Source organism: Apiospora kogelbergensis (assembly GCF_038363985.1).
Source record: "Apiospora kogelbergensis strain CBS 113332 chromosome Unknown utg000009l_segment0_segment0, whole genome shotgun sequence".
In the NCBI taxonomy this organism is placed as follows: Eukaryota; Fungi; Ascomycota; class Sordariomycetes; order Amphisphaeriales; family Apiosporaceae; genus Apiospora; species Apiospora kogelbergensis.
In genome coordinates, this window is record NW_027117426.1 from 789966 (window position 1) to 812610 (window position 22645).

The 22645-nt window shown below is 52.9% G+C and overlaps 8 protein-coding genes across 8 annotated transcripts; 7 read left to right on the forward strand and 1 right to left on the reverse strand.

Moving 5' to 3' along the window:
• Positions 1 to 76: 76 nt before the first annotated feature.
• Positions 77 to 1065, forward strand: PG998_013322 (uncharacterized protein; the record flags this gene model as incomplete). Its single annotated transcript, XM_066880138.1, has 2 exons — positions 77 to 901; positions 925 to 1065. 2 exons carry the CDS (start codon positions 77 to 79, stop codon positions 1063 to 1065), a joined length of 966 nt encoding a protein of 321 aa, XP_066724277.1.
• A 641-nt stretch (positions 1066 to 1706) lies between these two features.
• PG998_013323 (uncharacterized protein) lies at positions 1707 to 3073 on the forward strand (the record flags this gene model as incomplete). The annotated part of the gene is made up of 6 exons (XM_066880139.1): positions 1707 to 1905; positions 1965 to 2110; positions 2167 to 2247; positions 2300 to 2499; positions 2586 to 2977; positions 3042 to 3073. The coding sequence occupies 6 exons, from the start codon at positions 1707 to 1709 to the stop codon at positions 3071 to 3073; spliced, it is 1050 nt and encodes a 349-aa protein (XP_066724278.1).
• A 1095-nt stretch (positions 3074 to 4168) lies between these two features.
• On the forward strand, positions 4169 to 6184 carry PG998_013324 (C-5 cytosine-specific DNA methylase; the record flags this gene model as incomplete). Its single annotated transcript, XM_066880140.1, has 4 exons — positions 4169 to 4862; positions 4922 to 5141; positions 5208 to 5455; positions 5613 to 6184. 4 exons carry the CDS (start codon positions 4169 to 4171, stop codon positions 6182 to 6184), a joined length of 1734 nt encoding a protein of 577 aa, XP_066724279.1.
• A 460-nt stretch (positions 6185 to 6644) lies between these two features.
• Positions 6645 to 9103, forward strand: PG998_013325 (uncharacterized protein; the record flags this gene model as incomplete). The annotated part of the gene is made up of 7 exons (XM_066880141.1): positions 6645 to 6901; positions 6954 to 7040; positions 7102 to 7434; positions 7489 to 7744; positions 7797 to 7966; positions 8026 to 8252; positions 8316 to 9103. 7 exons carry the CDS (start codon positions 6645 to 6647, stop codon positions 9101 to 9103), a joined length of 2118 nt encoding a protein of 705 aa, XP_066724280.1.
• A 290-nt stretch (positions 9104 to 9393) lies between these two features.
• Positions 9394 to 10491, forward strand: PG998_013326 (NAD(P)-binding protein; the record flags this gene model as incomplete). Its single annotated transcript, XM_066880142.1, has 1 exon — positions 9394 to 10491. One exon carries the CDS (start codon positions 9394 to 9396, stop codon positions 10489 to 10491), a length of 1098 nt encoding a protein of 365 aa, XP_066724281.1.
• Positions 10492 to 11040: 549 nt separating this feature from the next.
• On the forward strand, positions 11041 to 12147 carry PG998_013327 (uncharacterized protein; the record flags this gene model as incomplete). The annotated part of the gene is made up of 1 exon (XM_066880143.1): positions 11041 to 12147. The coding sequence occupies one exon, from the start codon at positions 11041 to 11043 to the stop codon at positions 12145 to 12147; it is 1107 nt and encodes a 368-aa protein (XP_066724282.1).
• Positions 12148 to 12872: 725 nt separating this feature from the next.
• PG998_013328 (uncharacterized protein) lies at positions 12873 to 14141 on the forward strand (the record flags this gene model as incomplete). The annotated part of the gene is made up of 2 exons (XM_066880144.1): positions 12873 to 13299; positions 13477 to 14141. The coding sequence occupies 2 exons, from the start codon at positions 12873 to 12875 to the stop codon at positions 14139 to 14141; spliced, it is 1092 nt and encodes a 363-aa protein (XP_066724283.1).
• A 1264-nt stretch (positions 14142 to 15405) lies between these two features.
• On the reverse strand, positions 15406 to 16561 carry PG998_013329 (uncharacterized protein; the record flags this gene model as incomplete). The annotated part of the gene is made up of 2 exons (XM_066880145.1): positions 15406 to 16359; positions 16457 to 16561. 2 exons carry the CDS (start codon positions 16559 to 16561, stop codon positions 15406 to 15408), a joined length of 1059 nt encoding a protein of 352 aa, XP_066724284.1.
• Between the last annotated feature and the right edge of the window lie 6084 nt (positions 16562 to 22645).

Sequence of the window (22645 nt, forward strand, 5' to 3'; positions counted from 1 at the left end):
GCACTACACCCTGACATCCATGCGTGGCCGATCGTTCCTCAAGTATTTATATCTATATACTGCGCTCTAAAAACAAATGCCGTATCCTGTTGACTTCCATACAGCTCGCAAGCAGCCTGGAGCTGACGAGTCTGCGGGCAGTAACTCCCAAAGCCAGTGGTGCAACGTTCCGGCCTTCTCTTTTGATAGCGGCAACGAGACCACGTCTAACGAATCTAATCGTGACTCATCAACTGCTGATCAAAGCAGCACCGATGACCAACCTCCTCTCCCACCATCGCCAGAAGTCACCACAGAACCGAAGGGCGTTCGAACCCCAGCGGAAAGGGAGCGCGAGCTAGTCCAAGCCCTCGTCGCCGCCCACCGCAGCCTGACGCGCATCTCGCAGTACGTGCTGAAGCTCGAAGCGCGCGCCGGCATCGCCACCAAGGAAGACGTGCGCCAGACGCTCGACGCGACGCTCGAGAACATCGCGTACTCGTCGCAGGCCAGCCTCGCGGGCGCGGACCCGACCCGCGACGGCCGGCTGGGCCCGGACGTCGCCCGCCTCGGCGACCAGGTCTGGGCCCGCGTGTACCTGGCGGACCAGTCGCTCACGCGGACGAGCCGGCAGAACCGCACCGACGACGGGCGGTCGGGCCCCATCCGGCTGCGCGGCGAGTCGCACACCAAGGCCTGGCTCGACGCCGTCGTCGCGTCCAACGCCCTCATGGACGAGGCCACCGTCTTCTACACCGTCCGCGACCTCGCGGCCGCCCGGCCCCTCGGGCTGTGGATCGCGTACCTCCGCGACACCCTGACGCAGGTCGGCGGCGAGGGCGGGGGCCGCCGCGCGAGGACCGCGTCGTCGCCATCGCCTGGGCGTTTCTGGACCGCGCCATTCGCCCGCCGAGGCGGCCGAGTCGCTCGACTTCCGTCGCTCAGTTCGTCGCGGAGTGGGAGAAGCTGTGGAAGAGTGGAGCATTCGACGCGGCCTTGAAGGAGCCTGACAGCCAGCGGGACAGCGATGCGCAGATCCTAAAGAGTTTGAAAGGGATCTGGTCTGCTCGCGTAAGGCCACTGTGAGGATGGGGGTCAAAGATCCCCCTCAGCCCAGTCCAACCATCGGTGGAAGAATTGTGACATCTGGTCCTTGACGCGCGCATGAGTCTCGTTTGATAACTGAGGCGACTTGGCGTAGACGCATATAGGATAATGCTACATTTGGATATGACTCAATATAACTGGTGCATTCCTGGCTTGATACACTGAATACCCTGTTCTTATCATTCGTGTCACAATTATTGAGGACAGTGGCTGGTATCGTTCGGAGACCGGCAAGTGGCAGGCAGTGGCCAAGCCACAATTATCAAAGATCGGCACAGAAGCAATATATATGGTCCAACATCAATTCCTTGGCAAAAGGTGCTGATTGGGTCTTCTCATCCTGGCTGTCCCAGTCGGGCGAGTATAGATTGGCTGTAACGATCGGCAGTTGAGTCGGCCCAACCAGCATACTCGATCGAGTCCACACGTACTTTACCCGGAGCCTTGAGCCTCGGAACCTGTTGTAAGTCCGGAAATGGCCACGGATCCCCAAAGATAACATCATTTATCATAGCAGCTAATAGCAGTAATGAGAAAGGGGAAGTTAAGTTATATTAACCCCCCTCAGTAGCGTTCATCTCATTTGTGAGAAGCCAACCAAAAAGCAAGCCTTAACAAAGATGCAGTGGAAGTTGTCTTACCTCGCAGCTGCGGCTGTCATGCCGTACAGTGCTTCGGCTCAGTTCGCCACGGCGGCCATGATGCGGTTCCAATGCTCCCGACTTGTGGTTGAGCGTGTTGACCCCCTGGTCACGCCAGGGATGATCCAATCGCCTCACATCCATCAAATCGTGGGAGGGGACTCGTTCAATGCGACCAGTAAGTTCCTGTTTCTGAGGGGGGCGATCAGCACAGCCACTAAGAAATTGACTTGATAGTGACACCCGTTGAATACGACCCCTCCGAAGAGTCAACTTGCACCACCTGTGACTACAGCGAGGATTTTTCCAACTATTGGACTGCAAATTTGTACTTCAAAGCTCGCAATGGAACGTACAAACGTGTGAAGCAGATGGTCAACCTGGTTAGTACGCCAACTCCTTTCGTGACAAGCAACGCTAACCACCAATTCGAATTCAGGGACTGCAAGGAACTGAGGGTATGACAATCTATTACATCCCTCCGTACGATGGAAAGACCACTGTTACGGCTTTCAAGCCGGTAAGAATACTTTCTTCACGCAATCGCCGAACAAAAAGCTAAGAAATTTCAGGGCTTCCGTATGCTGGTGGGTGACTCGGCTTTGCGCACCAGTGCCGGTCAGCAGAAGCAGTTATGCCATCGGTGCTACACCAACGTACAGCAGACGCCCTTTGGAGGTGCACCTTGTGTGGATGGCAGCGGTATGGATACCGCCCAGCTTCCCGCAGGAGGCTGCGATGGAGGGATCAGAGCCACCATCACTTTCCCAACGTGAGTTAACACTGTTTCTTTTCGTTTTTCTTTCTTTTCATTGAGAATAAGCGAAGACAAATGCTGACACAAAAGACGAAAACCAGATGTTGGGATGGAGTGAACCTCGACAGCCCCGACCACAAGAGCCACGTGGCCTACCCGGCCAGCGGGAGCTTCGAGTCGACAGGCCCTTGCCCGTCCACCCACCCGGTCCGACTGCCCCAGGTCATGTACGAAGTCATGTGGGACACTCGGGAGTTCAACGACAAGTCCACCTGGCCCGAGGACGGCTCGCAGCCCTTCGTGTACAGCATGAACGACGACACCGGCTACGGCTGGCACGGCGACTACCTCTTCGGGTGGAAAGGCGACGCCCTGCAGAGGGGCCTGGATGCGCGGTGCTTCGGAAACGCCTGCACGGCCCTGAAGACGCAGACGCCCGACGTCTCCATGGCGTGCACAAAGAAGCAGACGGTCGCGGAGGACGTGGATGGATGTAAGTTTAGTCTCAAGTCCCCAGGTGCGTGTCCACGTGATCGCTGACTTGGCACAATGCGCAGGGCTCAAAGAGCTTCCGAGTATGGTTATGTAAGTCTGAGTTCTTCTGACTTCCTGGCGAGACAATTCGTGTGTCTATGTTTTTGGAAGAAACTCATGGCTCCCTGCTGGGCTGAGATCAGGTGGTGAAAAGTTGATTCAGGGGCCATATCGAACTTGGTTTTGGAATGTCTTTATTTTCAAAGAGTCGGTCTTATATTCAAAGTAAGAAGGTCGTTTCCAAGTCTTCCTCATGGTGGAAAGGTGTGTATGTAGCTATGTATCCAAGACTACAAACAGATATCATATCAAGACTTTACTAGAATGACAGCACGGCTTGTTACACACTAGGCAAGAGCGGATCGTCTTGTTTAAACCAACGGCATGTTTAAGAACTAAACAATCACTATATTCAATTTCTTCATCTAATTATCACTATGGTTTGATTCATGTGTAAGCATAGCAAAGCTGTTGCCTTAAGGCTGTACGATATGGTGCCATTGGGGTCCCTTGGGCTCAGGGTAGCTAGCTACCCTTTTTTATTCTTACTACTCTGCTGCTATATCAGCATTTATACACCGGGGCTCGGATACTTGCCCCGGTACCTTCCCCGGAACCCGCCCTGGAACTCAACACGCAACCTGGCTCGGAATCCGTTCCTTCCTTTGTTGTTCAGGATCAAATCCTCCAGTCTTTACTCGAGTATCATCAATAACCTTCCACTACTTTCAGCTCGCCGTTTTCTTTCCACAAATAATCATTAAATGATTTCACATTCTCTCTTACCTCGCCGAGACTATATCATATTCAATTCGAAAGGGCCTATGCATGTAAAAGAAACCATGTTCAGTAGTATGTATATCATTGTAGGATCAAAGTGGTATGTATAAGAAATATCTCTTTACTGGGCAGGCCCTGTGCTGTATGTATGTGAGCCCCGGGTATGAGCTAAGTGCAGAAGAATAGGTAGCGGAAGGTACTATCAGAAAGGGTTCGTCAATTCACCGCACAGGGTAGCCTAGCTTCCCCGGTCCCAGTGTGACAGGCCTTCCACGATCGCCGGCTTGACAATTTTCTTTCCACCTTTCGTTGCACCTACTTTCCCACTCTCACCTTGAAAATTAAAGGTAAGAGGATAAGCGTTGCAAAAATGTCTCGGCAACCGCTTCGTCACCCCGGGTCTCCCATCATCATCCACGATGATGATCGCCATGGCCCCGGATGCATCCGCGACGGCATCCAGCTCATCGACCTGACATGCGATAATGATGAAGACGGCAATCAACAGATTCGTGATGAGGTGGGAGCCATCATCGATCTAACAGGTGATGAGCCGCCTCATATACAACCGCATGTCGTCTTACCCAACCTCGCATATCCATTCCATGGCCATCATCCTCTCCAGCACAACGGCTTTTCGGTTCAAATTGGCAGTTACTTTGAGATCCCTCGTATTCAAGACAACCATCTTATCCAGTTCCTCAAAGTAACTGCCATCACTCACTCACCTCATGGCGGCTGTGTTGTATATGGATTACCATTCACACGAACTCGCAATCTCGGCGGTCGACTTCCTCTCAAGCTCAACGAGGTATGTATGATCGTTGAATCAACCCACGGTGACCCGCGGCCCGAGGATCAGCAATCTACCATTGCTGTAGCTCTGGAAGAAGTCATCAAGCCTCGAGATCTTGTGTGCACGAACGCCAGTTACTCAACTTTCAAATACAAACCGCCTCGAGGGGCAAGCCTTCAAGACCTTCAACATGGCGAAGACAATGGACGGCTGGTTTGCCGCTGGAAGTACAAGCGAACATGGAAGAATGCGCAGACGAGACGAGCAGGTAAGTTTCACACAATCCTCGAACTTCACCGACATACCTAAATACTAACCGATCAACAGGCGGTCCTCCCAGTGAATATGCGTTCTTGCGTATGGACCCGGAAGAACTTACAGCAGGATACTGTGTAGATGAAATGGAACGTTTCAAAGCTTGGAGAGCAGGCCGGGTGGTTCGGGGTCGCGCTGTAGCTCGACGAGAGCATGCAGCTCGTGACATCCAGCCTCGCGGTCACCATGGATACTCCTTTGGTGACTTCTTCGCCGGTGCTGGAGGAGCATCGTGAGTGAGCCCTTTTCTCAACACGTATGACGGAAAGTATGTGATCACTGACGTGGATGGGTACAGATGTGGTGCGCGAGATGCCCGTTTGAATGTCCAGGCGGCTTGTGAGCTCGCCAAAGTCGCTTGTAAAACTTACCGCGCAAACTTCCCTGGAACACGGTTGTACGAGACGGACATTTTCCACTTCCTCCACCCAGAGAAAAGCGAAGTACGACTCGACATCGACCACGATCAACTGGACATCATCCATGTCTCGCCTCCTTGCCAGCCGTTTTCGGTGGCGCACAGCACACCTGGAAAAAATGATGAAAGTAACCAGGCGGCTCTTTTTTTCTTGTATGCCTGTTATTGCGCAAGAGCGACCTCGGATCTTCACCTTGGAGGAAGCCTATGGTATCATGAGCGTTACGAAGCACTCAGGTTTCTTCAATTCACTCATACGTAGCTTCATTGATCTTCACTGCTCAGTTAGATGGAAGATCGTAGACCTCAGAGACTGGGGCGTTCCTATGAGACGGTTACGTCTCATCATGATCGGCTCATGTCCCGGCGAGCCGCTACCCGAGTTCCCTGCTAACAGCCATTCCGAGCACGGCCTCGGTAATCTCAGACGATGGAACACCGTCAATATGGCACTTGGAAAGATTCCGAACAATAGAGCTCGCCAAGAGGACGATTATGACCTCGCCCAGACGAAGCACTTCGATATTCCCAAGGCAGCATGGGATGGGAACATAGCTCTGCCCCGAACCATTATAACGTCGGGAGCTCGAGACTACCACCCATCGGGTACCAGGGAGTTCACTCTCCGTGAACTAGCTACGCTCTGTGGCTTCCCGGTTCGCCACGAATTCACTGGTACGAAGGGCGAGAAAAGGCGACAGGTTGGCAACTGTTTCCCGTCAATTGCTGCTAAGCATCTCTTCAGCCACATACGCAAGGTCATGGAGCGAACGGACCAGGCTCGCAAAGCCGCAGCCCCAGAGATTATAGAGATTTCCGACACCGAAGAGGACCAGGACGTCATTATGATCGACTAAGGTCGTGGTTGTTCTTTGTATGAGTAGAATGGTGGGCGTGGTTAAGGATGCCAGAGCTTTTCCTCCACACGGACAGGGGGAAGCTTGTCGATGAATCTGCGTTCATCTCAGTGAGCCGTCGAGCATCACGTGAGATCCAAACCGCAGACTCGACATAAATAGACCGCAGACAGACTAGATAGTGAGTCTGGCTTCAGGCTTCAGAATGGAGCAAAATGGTAGATGCTAGATTCGCACGCTTTCTCGAGGTTACATTGACATGCAGGTGGTCGGCGATTGCAGCCACCGATAACCGGCGGGGCGTGGCCTAGAAGGGCCTGGCGCAGTGGAGCCAGGGTTTTCCCCTTCAAAGCGCGTCGCTACCTGCGTTCTCCGACGGCATCGTGTCCATTTCTCCCCGAAACCTGTACAACTAGAAGTGAAGATACCGCCGGCCTGGTAGCACTGCAGGCCGACTTCAATGCAGCCAGCCGATCCACCTCCACCACTCCCGACTGAGGATGGAAATGGGACACCCTCAACCACTGCCGACAGCCCCCACGGCGGCCTGACAAAGCGCAAGAAGGACGAATCCGGCGCCGCCGACAAGACCGCCGGCCAGAAGCGCCGCAGGAGGGTGTTTTCATGTCAGTCGTGCCAGAGGCTGAAATGCCGCTGCGAATATGATCCCGGCGCCCAGGCCTGTCATCGCTGTGTCACTCTGAGGCAGGTTTCCCGGTCCTCCCGAAAGCTCTCATCACGACTTGTCGCTGACTCATTTTGTTTCCAGGATCGAGTGCTCATTGAAAGGCGAGGTCCTGGATGTCCCGAGTCATCCCAAACCGGCTGACAATGGCTCGACGAGCATCGAAGAGAGGTGAGCGGGCCTCCGAACCATCAACTCTCACGTGAATCTCATAACCAATCATTACAAACAGGCTGAGCCGTCATGAGAAGTCCTTGGCCGAGATTAAGAGCATGGTGGAGTTCGTCTCACGCCAATTCGGACTGGTCAGCGACGTTCATCGGCAATCTTCATCGGCACCCACTCACCACAACGGCATTGCGCGTTCGGAATCATCCAGGGAGGATGAGGGGCCGGAGAATATTGCAGACCCTGTCGATTTGGCGACCGCGTCAGCCCCAACCGTCGTCCTACGAGAGATTGGCGAACAGGTCACACAAGGCTACCGACGTCTCGAACACGTCAAGCTTGATTTGGTCCAGCTGCAGCTCCTCGATGAGCAAACGGCAACTGAGCTCGTCCGACTGTGAGTTTGCTGCCGCCTGTTTGACCACCCACTAGCCACTGACACGAATCGCAGATTTCTTCGAAACCATGGCCACTTGCTGCTGGTACATAACGCAGCTGATTCTCCCGCCGCAGATCTTCGCCAGATCTCACCTTTCTTACACAGCGTTGTCTGCCTCTGCGCTATCCTCTACCGGGAGGATCTCTGCGGAACGCCAGCCCACCGCCAGGTTTACGAGCAAGTTCGAATCACTCTCGGGCAAACGTTGCTGTCGAGTCCTCTGAATCTCGAAGAGATCAATGCCGTGTTGATTATGAGCGACCATGCTGTAAGGAAAGCCCCCAATACTCAAGCTCAGAGCGCCCACTGACAGGCTGTAGGATGGGCCGGAGTACATCGATTCCTGGCTTTTGACTGGGTATTGCGTGAAGCAGGCCATGCTCAGCATCAGCTTCGCCAAGATTGTGAACAACATCAAACACGGTAGCTCGAATATCCAAGACCGACAAGCAATCCACCTGTGGTCGACGGTCTGCCTGCACCATCTTCAGTAAGACATGTTCTTTGCGATAATTCGATTCTGACATGAGCGCTAATTGTTGCGAACAGCTGGGCTGCTACTACCGGACGACCGTCAGTGCTCCAGACATCGTACATCAATCAATGTAATATCCTCTTGAGTTTCTACCAGGCCAGTATGCAAGACGGCATGTTAGTGGCAGAAGTTCTCCTGTACTCTGTGCTGCATTCAAAACTCAGGAAAAGATCTTACCTCGATGCCCATGGCGAATGCAGCGAGTTCAAAACATGGAAACAGAAGTGGAATCACTTGATGGGTAAGCAATCCCAAGTTCATCCATATGCCACTATAAATCTTTGTTGCTGACGGAGTGCTACAGCATTGCCAACCGCGTCCATGCTGAGGATCGGGTATTTTGCCGCGTACCTCATTCTTGCAGTGCATGCCCTCGAGGCAAGCGGCGAAGCGATGAGCGGGAAGACGTTCCTCTCCAATATGTCGGTTGATTCACCAGTCAGCAGTATCCTGGACACACCGGACCCCAAACCACCCACGAAGAAAGATGCGCAAACATTGCAAGCACACACAGCGAAGTATGCGCACTCAGTTCTCGAGACATTTGTCGAGATGCCTTCGTTCTTGATGGACACAATACCAACATATCTTTGCCTTTGTATCGGATACTCGGCGCTCATCCTGGCTCACTACGATGAAAGCCAGTCCAAGGTGCCTGCGTCAGTCAGTATTGGCCTCATTTCCCGGCTTGAGCAATGGTGCATGCGTACGCCAAGTAAGTCGTGGGCCATCAAGTTTGCCAAACTAGCGCGGCAAAGGGTTGAGTCCAGGATCGGCACGCCAAGATCGTATCACGATGATATGAAAACTTCGCCCAGGGAGGAAAGGCGGCATCTCCCCGGATGGAATAGCCAGACAATGCCGCTATCGACCTACCCGATTTCTGCATCTGGCCACGATACGTCGCCATCATCGATAGCCGAGCGGAACTTTGAAAACAGTGATTTTCCTAGCGCTGGAGAAACATTCCCGATACCCCCCGAGGCCATACACCCAGCTGGATTCGAAGTCAACCAACCGGTCATTCCGAGCATGGAAGACTTCTTCGGTGGAGGATTCCTGCATTTCATGGGACAGCCGCCGCGGGGCTAAAATCCCCCTCATCTTAACTTCTGTGGTCCCGGGGCGGGTGGTTTGCGGCCCATAGTTCCACCTGGGTGCGGTGTAACTCCATATCCCAAAGACTACCACATACTATCACGGCGAATCGGTAGGATCAATTCGCCCGATCACTCACTCGGCGCAATTGAGATTTGTAAAACAGGCTGGATTGATTTAGGGGTACCATAATCTGTATATATGTATATAAAGCTCAGTGCACGCCCACTTCAGGTCTACTAAAAGAAGCATCCAGCACCCGGTATCTACACGGCTAAACAACAATGACAACTACGAAGAGAAGCGTCTTGGTGGTTGGGGCGAATGGCTACATTGGCTTGGCCGTGTGTCGAGCCTTCGCGAGGGCGGGATGGCGTGTTTTCGGCCTGGTCCGTCGGCCAGAGGCAGCTTCCTCGCTCTACGCGGCCGAGGTTACACCGCTCATCGGCTCGTTGTCGGACCAGTCGCTGCCTCAAAGACTCTACAGCCACACCACAACTATCGATGCGATTGTTGGATGCGCTGAACCGGTCGACTACTCTGCTTACTTCCAACAACTCACCTCGCTCATCCGTCGCGTGGCCGAAACCAGCAACAAGAACGGCGTGCGGCCCTTGGTTCTTCTCTCTTCCGGCTGCAAAGACTACGGAACCACCGATGTGGATGGAGCACCGGGCCTGGCGCCTCACACGGAAACGTCGCCGATCAATCCTCCCGCCCAGCTCGTGGCGCGAGCGGCGACCTCGACGGGGATTTTCGAGCTGGACGATGTCGTCGATGCTGCGGTGCTGCGCCCTACCAATGTCTATGGGCTCGGCAGCAGCTACTACGGCCTCGTCTTCGACTACGCTTCTCGCGTTGCGGCCGCCGGCGGTGCGGAGACGCTGTCCATCGGCTCCCACCCCGGCAGCATCATGCACGCGCTGCACGTCGACGACTGCGCCGAGGCGTACGTGGCGCTTGCCGAACGCGCCCCTCGCGAAAAGGTGAATGGGCAGTGCTTCAACATCTCGGCGTCCAGATACGAAACGACGCGCGATGTGCTCACGGCCTTGGCCAGGGAGTACAAGTTCCCTGGGGGCGCCGTCTTTAGGCACGAGCTGTCTGCGGAGGCGAGATCGGGGCCTGACGACGACGACGGCCCAGCTCTGACTGGGGTCTTTGGGTTTAGTCAGTGGGTGGATAGCGGGAAGATTCGGGCTTGCACGGGATGGACGGAGAAAAGAATGTTGTTTAGTGAGGACCTGCATGTCTACCGTATGGCATACGAGGCGGCTCTTGCTTCTGATGGGGGCGAGACTAGTGCGATGAGGACTAAGCTGGAGGAGCGTTGGCATCAGGGGAACAGTACTGAAAATAAGCCAACAGCCAGGTATTTTTAAGGCGTAGAAGGAATTCTATTGGATTTCTTGGTGTTCATCGTGGAGGATGCAATTGAAGGGAATCATGATTGTTCGAAGGTTCCATGTGTAACGGGCTTGTACACAACGACATCCGTGTAGAGTGAGTGCTGCTGTACACACGCAACACAAGCCTAGAGGAGATGCTGTCAGCTTCCCCACGTGTTTGAGTGAAATTTGAGCGCGTATCGTAGGATATCTCAGCTTGCGGGCGTCTCTACCCAGCACACTGGCGTGTGAATTATCGAGGTCATGGCAGGAACAAGCTGAGGGGCGGCATGCGGGGTACTTGTTTGTTTACTTGGAGCAGACGGCTGCAAACCGTCAACATCAACCATCAACCATCGTCCGCGTCTTTCACCGGCCACAACATCTCAGGTCTGTTCTCATGAAATACTTCTTCCAATAAAGTCACATGTAAATGTAGACTGGCCTTCACTGGCGCAGACTCATAACGATACTCTCAAAGTAGTGATAGGCTGCTTTCCAATATCACTTACTGCTACATGAGATACCGTGCGGCATAGCATAATGGGTCCAACGACAAGATCAGCGGCGGCAGCGGCGGCATCCACTGGTGAAAGCGCGCCCGCGCCCGCGCACTTTAACGCCGATGTCCTTCCGGCCCGGAGAACAAAAAGAATAGAGGCAGAGAAGCAAGCACCGGCACCGAAGGTGGCGCAAGCAGACACAACAGCGACACTGGCAGTAGCAGCCCCATCCAATGGTGATGACACGCTCTCGTCCCATGGGACAACGGAAAAATCAACCACTAATACTACTACTACGACAAACAAGAACAATGTGCGATTCAACGCCGAGGCCGCCGCGTGGGACAACAACCCCTTCATCCAGGCCATGAGCGCCGAGGCTTGGCGGGCAATCCAGAATAACGTCACATGCTTTAGGGACTCATCCGACACAGGACTGCCACAGACCGCCCACGGCGGCAAGCCCGACGTGCTGGAGATCGGCTGCGGCACGGGCACCTTGAGCCTGCTGGTCGCCCCCCACGCGCGGCTGGTCGTCGCCGTCGACGCCGCCGAGGGCATGGTCGACCAGCTCAAGTGGAAGCTGGACGGCGTCGCCGAGGAAAACGAACGGAATATCCGCTTGCCCAAGCGGGACTTCTCCAACGTCGTGCCCATATGCGTCATGCTCGAGGACCCGGAGGACCCTAACTTGCCCCCCGCCCAGCAGCAGCAACAGCCCAACGGTAACGGCGACGGCAGTCATGTCGGTGGTAGAGCTGATAGGATCAAGTTCGACCTCGTCATCTCGCACCTCGTCCTGCACCACATCCCGGACCTGGCGCCGGTGCTGCGGACCATGCTGGGGTGCCTGCGCCCCGGCGGCGTGGCGGCGCTGACCGACTTCGAGGACTTCGGGCCCGCGGCCCGCCTGTTCCACCCGGAGTGCAAGATGGAGGGCGTCGAGAGGCACGGGGTCCCCAAGGCGGCGATGCGGCAGCTGATGCGCGACGTCGGGTTCGCCGACGTCCGGGTCGAGGTCGCCTGGCGCGCGCGCAAAAAGGTCGAGAAGTTCCCCGGCGAGTTCGGGGCCGCGGGGGAGGGCACGGCGGAGCAAGGGGAGGACATGGAGTTTCCGTTCTTGATCTGCACGGGTAAGAGACCGTGATAGATCTAGACACACACTCGAACTGCTGCGCTGTGCATTGGCTATCTAAGGATACGTGCGATCTGCTGCGTACATTGGCTATCAAAGGTTACGAACATAGGTGTGCAGGAGAAGACACGCAGATAATTGTACAGACATGGCTTTACGCAAAACCAAACATGACTTAGACCATGTCTCCCTTCCTGTACCGAGACGATGTCTGCTTTCGCATGCTCATGATAGAAATCTCACGATGGGAATAGAGTAAGTACATGCTGAAATGTCTAAGTGCCCCCCCAAAACGCATGGACCCCCCGCCCGGCAGCTCGTGGAGCTAAGCTGGGATTTTTTAGGTGCCACCTTCTTTGGGTTCAATTGGGGGGACGAATAGCGAATCGGCGGGCGAAGAGCTCCATCCTCGTGGGGAAAAAATAATCTCCTGATCATTGAGGAAGAATTGGATTGCAACAAGCCAATGAAGTAGTCGGGAATTCCTCCAGAGTCGCAAAGCCTAACACAATCATTTCGACGGACCACCCGCTTATGCTGTGACAATTGACTGGGCTTTCTACTTCGCTCTCTTCTTCTTATCTTATCTGTCCCAAACCCATCTCTCCGATTGAAGGGGACGGGAGTGGCGTCTCTGAACGATCAAATATCTACCAGCTCTGTCGGACCCGAATCGGAACCCAGAATTCCCCCAGAACCACCCCTCGCGCGCGAGTGTGTGTGAGAGAGACGTATACATGGCCAAAGTCGGTAGCCCACGCAGCGTGGCCGAAGCCACCTTGTTCACCTCGAATACGCCGCACGCCAACATCAAGAAGGCCTCCACCAACTCCTCCTCCTCCTCCACAACCTCTTCCGCAGCGGCCGCCGCATCGTCATCCCAGACCAACGCAACAGCCATGTCGTCCTCAAGGACATCAGCCGCCGCCTCCTCCTCCTCCGCGTCTAGGTCCGCCCCGCTACCCCGGAAACCCATGCCGCCGCCGCTGGGCAACCGCCCCGCCGCCCCCGAGACCCTCGACGAAAAGGTGCGCCGGCTGCGGGCCGCGCATCTGGCGGCCAAGAATCACGACGTGTCGCGCTTGGACAAGGTCATTGGCGGCACGAGGAGGTACATGGACGCGGTCCATCGGTTCACCGTGATGGGACTCATTGGTTTCAGTGGTAAGTCTCTTTTATCTCCTTTTCCGCGCGGGGGTTACGTTACGTCTCGACTTTTTTGGGGGTATGCCGTTATCGCCAATTGGTGCCGGGATTCACGATATATAAGCAACGGTGCCGTGGAAAATCAAAGGAAAGGAGTATCTCCCAGCTGACATGGTTCTTTTTGCTGCTTCCCAGGTCTCGCGTTGGTGGTCACCGTCTACGCCACCGTGGACATGATGATGTACAACCGCAAGCGCCGCAACGAGTTCTTCGCCATGCAGCAGACCCTCCAGTCCGACAGCCTCGACGCCGCCCGCCTCGCCTACATGACGGGCAAGGCCACCGACGAGCAGATCAGCATGGTCGAGGAGGCCACCGAGCGCGCCAAGCAGGCCGGCGTGCCCCTGCCCAAGCTCCTGAACCCGGCCGCCAGCCAGACGTCCGCAGCGTTGATCGCAAACGAGGCCGCCGCCGCGTTCGGCACGGCCCCCGCCACCACCAACACCAGCACCGCCGAAAGGACCGTCTGGCCCGGCGAGTCCATGCAGGGCGCCTCGATGAGCGGCGCCGCCGAGGAGCCCAAGAAGAAGGGCTTCAGCAACTGGCTCTTCTCCGGGCTGAAAAAGGAGGACACGGCGGCGGCGGCCGGCGTCGACGACAGCAACAACCTAAACTTCAAGAACGAGGAGGCCGCCGCCTCGGGCCGGCCCTCGGCCGTCATGCGCGCCCTCGACGAGCAGAAGGACAACGTCAAGGCCGCGCTCGACACGGAGCGGGACAACCAGCGCAAGGGTGGGCCCTTGGACCAAATAGGCCTTGCGCCGCAGGAGAAGCCGCAAAAGAAGGGGTGGTTGTGGTAAGCGAAACGAAGGCAGTTTGGACAGAACAACAAGGGTGTTGCGTTGATACACTCTTCCATCCAAACTACCCTCGCTTGGGGCAAAAAAAGGATAGACTTGACATCCAAGCCCATCTCTGTCTCTCTGCCTTGTTGTTCGTACTTGTACCCGTCGGAGAGAAAGGATGAACTTTCTCCGTGTATTACATACCTGCTTCACTGAGCCATGCTCTCTCTGTCTCTCTTGGGCCATCATCGTCTCTGCTGTCTTCAACACCGCGCGCGCAAAGTAAATGGATGGTAGAGAACTGCATCGATAGGCATCATAGTGGTGGTGGTGGTGGTGGCTGTGTGGTTTTGGGTTCCAGTGTATCAGCATTGTTATTTGTTACTGGTAGATAGATGGATGAGGAAGACGACGACGACGAAGGTGCATCGAATCAGGCGTTCAACGGGCTTATTATTATATCTTAAAACTTCTGAGGTATATACAATTTTCATGTTGTACATATGTTCGAATCGCAATCAAGTACCCATGCGATGTGTATCGTACATCTATTGATCTACGTTTGGGCTCCTTGAAGATAAGATCCCACCACGTTTTGATATCTGTACATAGGTATCGTTCTTTGATATCACTTCAACCCCTTACCATATCGCTACCCAGCGTTAAGCTCATTGGAAATCCCGTTGGTCCGCCGGAAAGCGCTGCTCGCGGTAAACATCACACCTCGTAAGTCCAACATTCATGTGGGACGCTGCATGGTGGGAAGTAATACACAAATATAATGCAAGTAAAATTGCTTTCTATTTTCAATTTGTTTTTGGTATGATGACGCCAGAAGCGGGTCGTGCTGCCACTCGGGTCTACTACTATTCGCTTGCCATCGGGCTCATACCCATCGCTATATATTGACAGAAAATCTGTCGCGCGATCCCAATGACGTGATACACCCCTATCCGTTGCTCTCCCATTATTGAGAAGTCCCTGAACGCCTGAAGTCCATTGCTTGCAAATGCTGTAGTAAACGAGTGTGAAGGATATTGGGGCACTGAAAGGCCCAAAAAAACAAAAACAGTAGAAAAGCAACCGGTAAGCCAGTGACAAAAAACAGAATAACCCCTTGATGCAGTCTCGCTCGGGCATTAACATCCACCGACTTGGAGTACCCAGTTGTTGGCAGTGATTCGTGAAGACGTAAGCGTCTTCGATGCATCGGATAAGTAGCGTAGGAAGGCGTAAACCAGCATGGTGTCTGGCACAGGTATGCCAGCATCATCTTCAGTTACGATACAATAATGTGGTTGAAGTGGCCTGGGATCTTCTGCCGGCACTTGTCGCAATCCGCCCGGTATCCTATACTGAACGACTTTTTCATGCCGGGTTGAATGGTCCAGCTATTGAGCGTGTGCTTGCTACGCTGGTGGCCAAACTTGCTGCGTGGCGAGGGCGTGGTCGGTGCTGAAGATGGCGAGTTACCCCCTTCGGAACAAGCATCGCCGTCAGCGTCCACCATGCCCGTGTCGGTTTCGGCACTGTGGTCATGGCAAATCTCCAAATTGGGATGAAGCGCGCCCATGGCAGCCGGGTTTGTCGAATGAGGCATGTGCGGAAGATACGGCCGTTGCTGTTGCTGTTGAGTTGCATCTAGCACCATGCCAGGGCTCGTGGGCGTTTCCTCGCCACCACTTTCACTAATAGGCGATGGGAGCCGCCGGTTCTGGATCATTGACCATCCTGCCGAGCCATCCAAGGAGCGCGGGACCGAGGGGTCGGCGGCAGGTGGGAATGCATGATGCTGTCCTGCAACAGCTCCAGCATGGCCCATGTGGTTTGAGTACTCCGCGATTCCGAAATTCGAGTTTGCATCATGCATTTGCTGGTTCGCCGAGGCCCAGTTATTTCCCCGTACTTGAGCAGCAAACGTCGCGTGAATGGGCGTCGGAATCCGACCGGTGTTACTCGAGCCGTATCCGTCTGCGGCCGACTGGCCAGAGAGATCCGCCGCACCATCCATCATATCCGTATCCCTGTCGACTTCCATCGAAGAGCTGGGTGCGTGCTGTTGCTGTTGCATGGAGAGCGTGGAAACCCACGGCGTAAGGTGGGACCGACCCTGCATCTCTTCCGAGTCCGAGTCCGTAGGAGTGGGAGTGAGGGTGGTCGTAGCTAAGCTGCGATGGTGGGACCATTTTTTCTGCGGAGGTGAAGAGCGTAAAGGCAGCGAATGCAGACGTTTCTAAGCGCATAGTGTGGTTAGAAGATGCATCATTGGATTCATTGCTTTCTTCGCAAATGGAAAGGTCCAAGTTTATGGCTTGCGAGGCAATACTTACATTGCGGTGGTCGCCAAAGCCCATGGATTCGGCAGCACCATTGTCCTCCTCCTCCCGGCCTCTCTTCCTCGCCGTCTCAGGCCAGTGGCCATGCAAATCAAGCATGGTGGTGGAACTTGAGAAATAGAAAATGACCCAGCAGACACAATAGAAACAAATGCGGGTGGTTGCGTACAAGCTACAGTGGATAACACCGATGCTGCAACGCTTTAATGAAGGAGAACAAAAAGGAAAATCCAATGATTGGAAATGGTAGGTATACAATAACGACCAGTGTATTAGACGTGTCGCCGAGTTTGCGGGGGAGATGGGCGAATGGGTGAGTTGGCTTGCTGATCGTCGGTATCGTGGCTGAGGTTCAGCTTGGTGAATAAACGGAGTTGACGCCCCCAACCTTGTTCGTGCCAGACGGATCTCCAAGTAATATGATTTTGCTCCAATAGTTGGAAACGTGGGCAGGCCAGGCTGGTATCAAGACTGAATCAACCAGTTATTCCACAATTGATATTGACTGGGTTGCAGTCAAATCGAAGGGTAGGTGGTTTTTGTTTTGGGGTGGTTGGCTGATGGAAAGGTGCAGTAGCGGAAGTGATTAAGAGCCATGCGACGGGGGAATGCCGACTGCAGAATCAACAGCTGGGTGAGAATTGAAGGATTAAAGCTAACGGCAACAAGGACAGCTTCTGCCTCCTCGAGATACAAGAGAAAAGAGAAAGAATGTGAGGGCTTGTGGATTCAATAAGACAAGCCAGCTTAAGACTGTAGGTACCCTTATCGTATAATGCGAATGGGGGGAGAGAAAAGAGAAATGGCCTAGCAGAGTAGGTAGACTTTCAGCTACAAGGGGGATAAAAAGAAAAAAGGGAACAACAAGATGACAGACGAAGAAGGAATGACGTGTGTGAGTGCGCGAGCTCAGAATCACGATACGGCAGCCAGAAATAAGATAGAATAATTTTAAAAAAGAGGGAGAGAGAAATCAGTCGTTTCGCAATTGAATTGTCGTAACCAGGTTGAGCTGCCCCTCCAGCCGTCAAGTCAGTCGAGCAAGTCAGCAGTCACGACCCGTGCAGCCGTGTCAAATCTATCCAGGTCCAGGTGCCAGGTCCGGGTCCGGGAATGATGGAGGGGATGGATTGGGTGGGCAGAAGGAAGTGGATACCGAATGGGTTTAACAGATGAGATCTTTCCCGACCAACATTACGAGGAGACAAGGGAGCGCTCTGCGAGGGTCTGCGAGGGTCTGCGAGGGTCTGCGAGGGGACTTGGGATTCTCCTTCGGGGGACGACTTGCGAGCTGCGAGGACAGTGAGACAAGACAGCCAAGACAGGGCCTTTTTGACGGGTTTGATGGATGGATGCCTTGGAGGTGAGGGTGGAGAAATGCAGAGGTGCATCGGCAGACAACAACATGAGCCTGTAATTGAGAGGGTGCTTAGAGTTGCTGCAGCCTGGTAAGTCTATTCCATGTATTGGCCCTACCCACTCCCACTTCCATCTTAGGCAGAAACAGATGGACATCCAGCTGTCAAATCAACACTGACATCAATGCGAATTGATGCATCCTGACTAACAATTGGCGAGTGGCTGGCTGGCTGCCTGTACAGAGACACTAACCGCCTCCATCCATCGTACACCACGAGTAGCATGAAACCCACCCCACAGCCCAACCTGCTCCAGCAGAAGAGAGTCCAGTCCAGTCCAGTCCAGCTCATCCGATTTGGCTTTCTTGATGCACATCCAGGCATCAACCTGTTCACAGTTGACAAACACCCAAGTCCATCGCCAAGAATTCGAGAAGCCAGGTTGAAGCTCGATTGCTGCGCGCGGCCGTCACAGCTCATGTCAGTGTCGGGTTGGGAATGCGAAGGCGCAGCATGACTGGCTAATAATAAACACTTTTTCACGGTCCGAGTCCCCGCTATCCCATCATGCTGGGCATGCGCTGCATGGCAATGGCATGCAGGTGGGTTCCTAGTGACGATGGGCTGCAGCATGCATCTGCACCCGCAGTTGCCATATGGAGCCAATTGGCAGCCAGCTAACCACCGTGAAACGCTTTCTATCACTCAATGCATATCACGACCAGATACTCCTTACGTTGTATTCCGTACGGAGATAATCAACAACAACAACAACAACAACAAAGCAAAACAGAAAAAGAGAGAGAGAAGAAGAAGAAAAAAGCATCCTTCGTCTTGCAGAAGTTGTAGGGTAACGTGCTGCTGCAGATCCAATAGCCGCACTGTCTAATTAGCAATAACGGACTTTCCGAAAGCTCGGATTGCCCATTTCCAGCCCTCAGGGTCGGGGAAAGCTCTCCGATTTTAGCCATTCACAATGGCACTAGAATTTTCGATAACAATTCCTTTTCCGCCTTAGCTTCACATGGTTTCGAAAAAGGGGGATTTCTCGTAATATTATGATATGATGATTTCGAGTCAGCAGGGCTTGCGATTCCACCTCGCTCGTGCAATATGAACTCGTCGGTGCAAACGCCGGCGTGTGTGAACAAGCAAAGTCACGATAGGTCGGTCGAGGTTGTCGGTGAGTCGTGTATGCATTCCATGTTACAGCAGTCGCTAGGCTGAGTGACCCCGGCAGGGCGACTGGTCTTTTTGTGCGGGTGAAGAGAGAAAAGATCTGAGCGAGTTTCAAATTGTATGGAGAGCACGTGGGCGCTACACAAGAGAGAGCGAGGGCAAAGAGAAAGACAGGGCGGCTGACGGTCCAGAACACGAAGAACCCAGATCCCGGAGCGGCAGAGCGACAATTTCGACGTCTCGACCGTCCCCACTGTCCGTCCCAATTGCGCGGTACGCTCTACAGCCCGTGAACCGAGGCTCCCAATTGGGCAACTAGTGAGTATGTTGTGTGACCTGCCTGCTGCGGTAACCTCACTCTGTCCTGAGGGGGGGAAGAATATGTTCTCTGACATGGTTTCAGAAGTGCTTCATCGGTCCCCAGGATTGCCTGCGATTGCACACACAAAAAGACAAAAAAAAAAAAATACATCCACGCTCGTCACATGTGTCATGAGTTATTACGTACTGTTATCATTCAGTGTATCTGCAATGTTCTAATCCATGAATAGCCGCTGAGGGAGCTCTCTAATCAAGGGATGAATTGATGCCAGCGCTTTTGTGCGAGAGAGGAATTCGCCGTATCGCCGAATGCGAGCGATGCAGCTCGGTCGGGCGGGTTTGTTTACCCATTCCAAGCTACGCCGTGGTAGGCTATTTATTATGTCATCAACTCGACCGCGTCATATTCAGGGGGTTTAACCAAGTCAAGAGGTGACCTCACGTCATCGTTTCTTCTTAGCCGGGACCCTGAATTGAAGTGCACTGGACGCGTATTCTTTGGGCATTTGCTTTGGGTTGGGGGTAGCATTTTCTCCCTGTCAAAGCTCGGCTGGGCGAAATCCCGACATGTAGGATTCTGCCCGCCTTGGTGTCGTTGGTACGTACATAGCAGAAGGTACGATACGATACGTAGATAACCTTTTACTAGCTCCAAACTCAATCGTGTAAACCAACGTTCGTGTTGGACAGCACTAGGGAGTCAGCGGGGGCTGTCTCCGCTGCTGGACACCGTGCAATGCCTTCGGCGATGCTGCAACTGCTATATAGTGTCAGCAATGATCCTATTCATGTGCACCATGCCTCAAAAACGGACGCACAGGAGCCGGGCTCGTAGGTCTTTGGTCTATCTCCAGAAACCCAAGTGAAGACCACCTCCTGGGATACGGCCCCATGTTCTTGTTGCCGTAGCTGCCATGCCTGCGTGGATCAGAATACGTATGCATGTTAAATCTTACAACATCATATGCTGTGTTAGCTTAGAATCTTCGTTCCGACTAATATCCGGTACAAACAAGTCAGTCGATGAAGGACAAGGATGTGTTGAATGTGTCCGCAAAGTTATATCGACTGTACCACACACTTCATATACGCGTTCCTCATTCCGCGATATACGACATGTTCCTATTGAGCAATTCAATCCTGTCTGACCTACTTGGCACGAATTTAGAAATTGAAAGCACAATCTTTTTCATGCATTTCTGTCAGGTTGACAGCTTGACATCGACCCGAAGAAGAAAGAACAGCTGCTAAATTAAGCTAGCCTTCGTAACTGTGATACCAAAGAGCTCATACAATATATACCCCGAAATTACAATAGAAATAAAGAGCACCCCAATTGTAGACAATATATCTGACTTACACATTGGGTCACTATCTCGGAATGGCATTGGCTTCAGCTTCAGGGGATATTCTCGAAAGTTACGAGGTGATAGGAACCGATTCGATGGCTGGTTGTTGAAATCAACATACTGAAAGACGATCTGCTTCTTTTCCATTCTACCATATGTACTGGGCTAGTGTTTGAAAAAGCTTTCAGGCCATTAGGTATAATGGCCACTTGGTTGTGTGCGTTGATTTAAAGGGTTATATTTATAAGGTTTCGTTTCTTAGGTTCATACCTTGACATTGAACCGAAGAGCAAAAAAGAAAAGAATATACTGGGCTAACTTGGTAATGTGTATCAAGAAAGGGCAATATGAATCATGAGATGTGATGAAACCAAACCTGAAGTCACGTATTTTATTTGCCAAGCATGCTCAACCACTTGACATATCCCCCCTTTTTCGTCCTTACCCATTCCAAGTACACGTCTTTTCAGTGATTAGCAGCCAACCAATTTTGGAACAGCACAGGCATTTTGAAAAGGAAGAGACAAGTCTTTCCTCGGTTGGCTCGACTACAGCGTCCCAGAGCTACTTGCAGAGGCACACGAAGGCAAACACTATTTTGGTACAGAACGAATGACACTGGAGTTGGAAGAATTCGTGATCCAGGGATCGTGACTTCCGATCAAAACTTATGTCGGTCATTGCTCGGAGTGTCACAATAGCAAACGAGATAACAGGAAGATGATCGCTGGTATTTCTGGTCTAATACCAAGGTAGTCAGGGCTTTCCCGTTACCCATATCATCGAGAGATTTTGAAAGTATTACATCTAGAGGGTAGTTTGATGTAGGTTGTTTCTGCCCTTCCACCGGAAGTGGCATTGAATCAGTTGTGTTTGTTTGGGAGGGAAATAAAATATAAATACCAAAGTAACGACTCACTTCACTCACCTCTCCTCGCACCCGACCCTTTCAACATCTTTGGAAGCGAACCCCAGACCTTATATCTTTCAATCACCTTTCGAACATTTTCATCCTACAGCTGTTGTTCTTGAGCTAATACTATGGCTACTACTATACTCATACAATTCACTCCACCCTCACCTCATCAACCCCCTTGAACGACTTGTCTTCTCTCGATAGCTACTTGTTCTTATGGGTTTCTTTTGTGTACTTAACTAGAAGAAAATCGTCCGCGATTTCTGCTGGGCTGAACTTGCGTTGAATTTCAGTGAAGGGAGAGAAGGAAACCACAACAGAAAGCCGGGTCGGCGTGCTAATGACAAGACTGACCCAAGTATCCCGGATCTTCCCTGCTTGCGTTCATAGTCGTCGTGTTGGCGTTGTTGTTGGAATGAAGTCCGGCCGAGGGAAGTGCATCCCAATGCTCACGATCAAATATCGTGACGAAGTGAGTCACTTCAAGTGTAGCTGTGCATGTCAAATCCGGTCTAAACCTAGATCTCTTTGCTAGTTTCTTAGGTGACAGCTGCACTACATCCCACACCCTTTTGCAAAAACACTGTACCCTCTGTAACAAGAAGACTTCAGGGGTGCTTGACATGTCTAGACACGCAGCTACGCTTTTATTCGCTATATATTTACTGTGCGAGTTCACAATGGAAGCCCTGTGAGCTTCCATGACCATTAAAAATTTGTGACAGCTCAGGCCCTTTGGGCAAAGTGAGTGGTACACATATTGTTGGCAATGTTGATCACGAGAATGTCTGGAACGGCGTCGCTCCAAGTGAACACTGTGTATCGTTGGCTCCCTGATAGAAGATAAGGACCGTACTCAGCAGCAGCAAAAATAAACTTGCCGGTGGGCTGCCCAACAAAAGATAAAGTGGCATCGATACACTTCGCTGGCGTAACTGTGGCCACCCGGATATTGCAGACAGAGACAAGGCTCCAAGTACGATAAGGGAAAGGGGGCTACCAGCCCTGTGCTCATGGCACCTTGCTTGCCCCTGAGCTTTTTTGCCCTACGTGAGTTTGA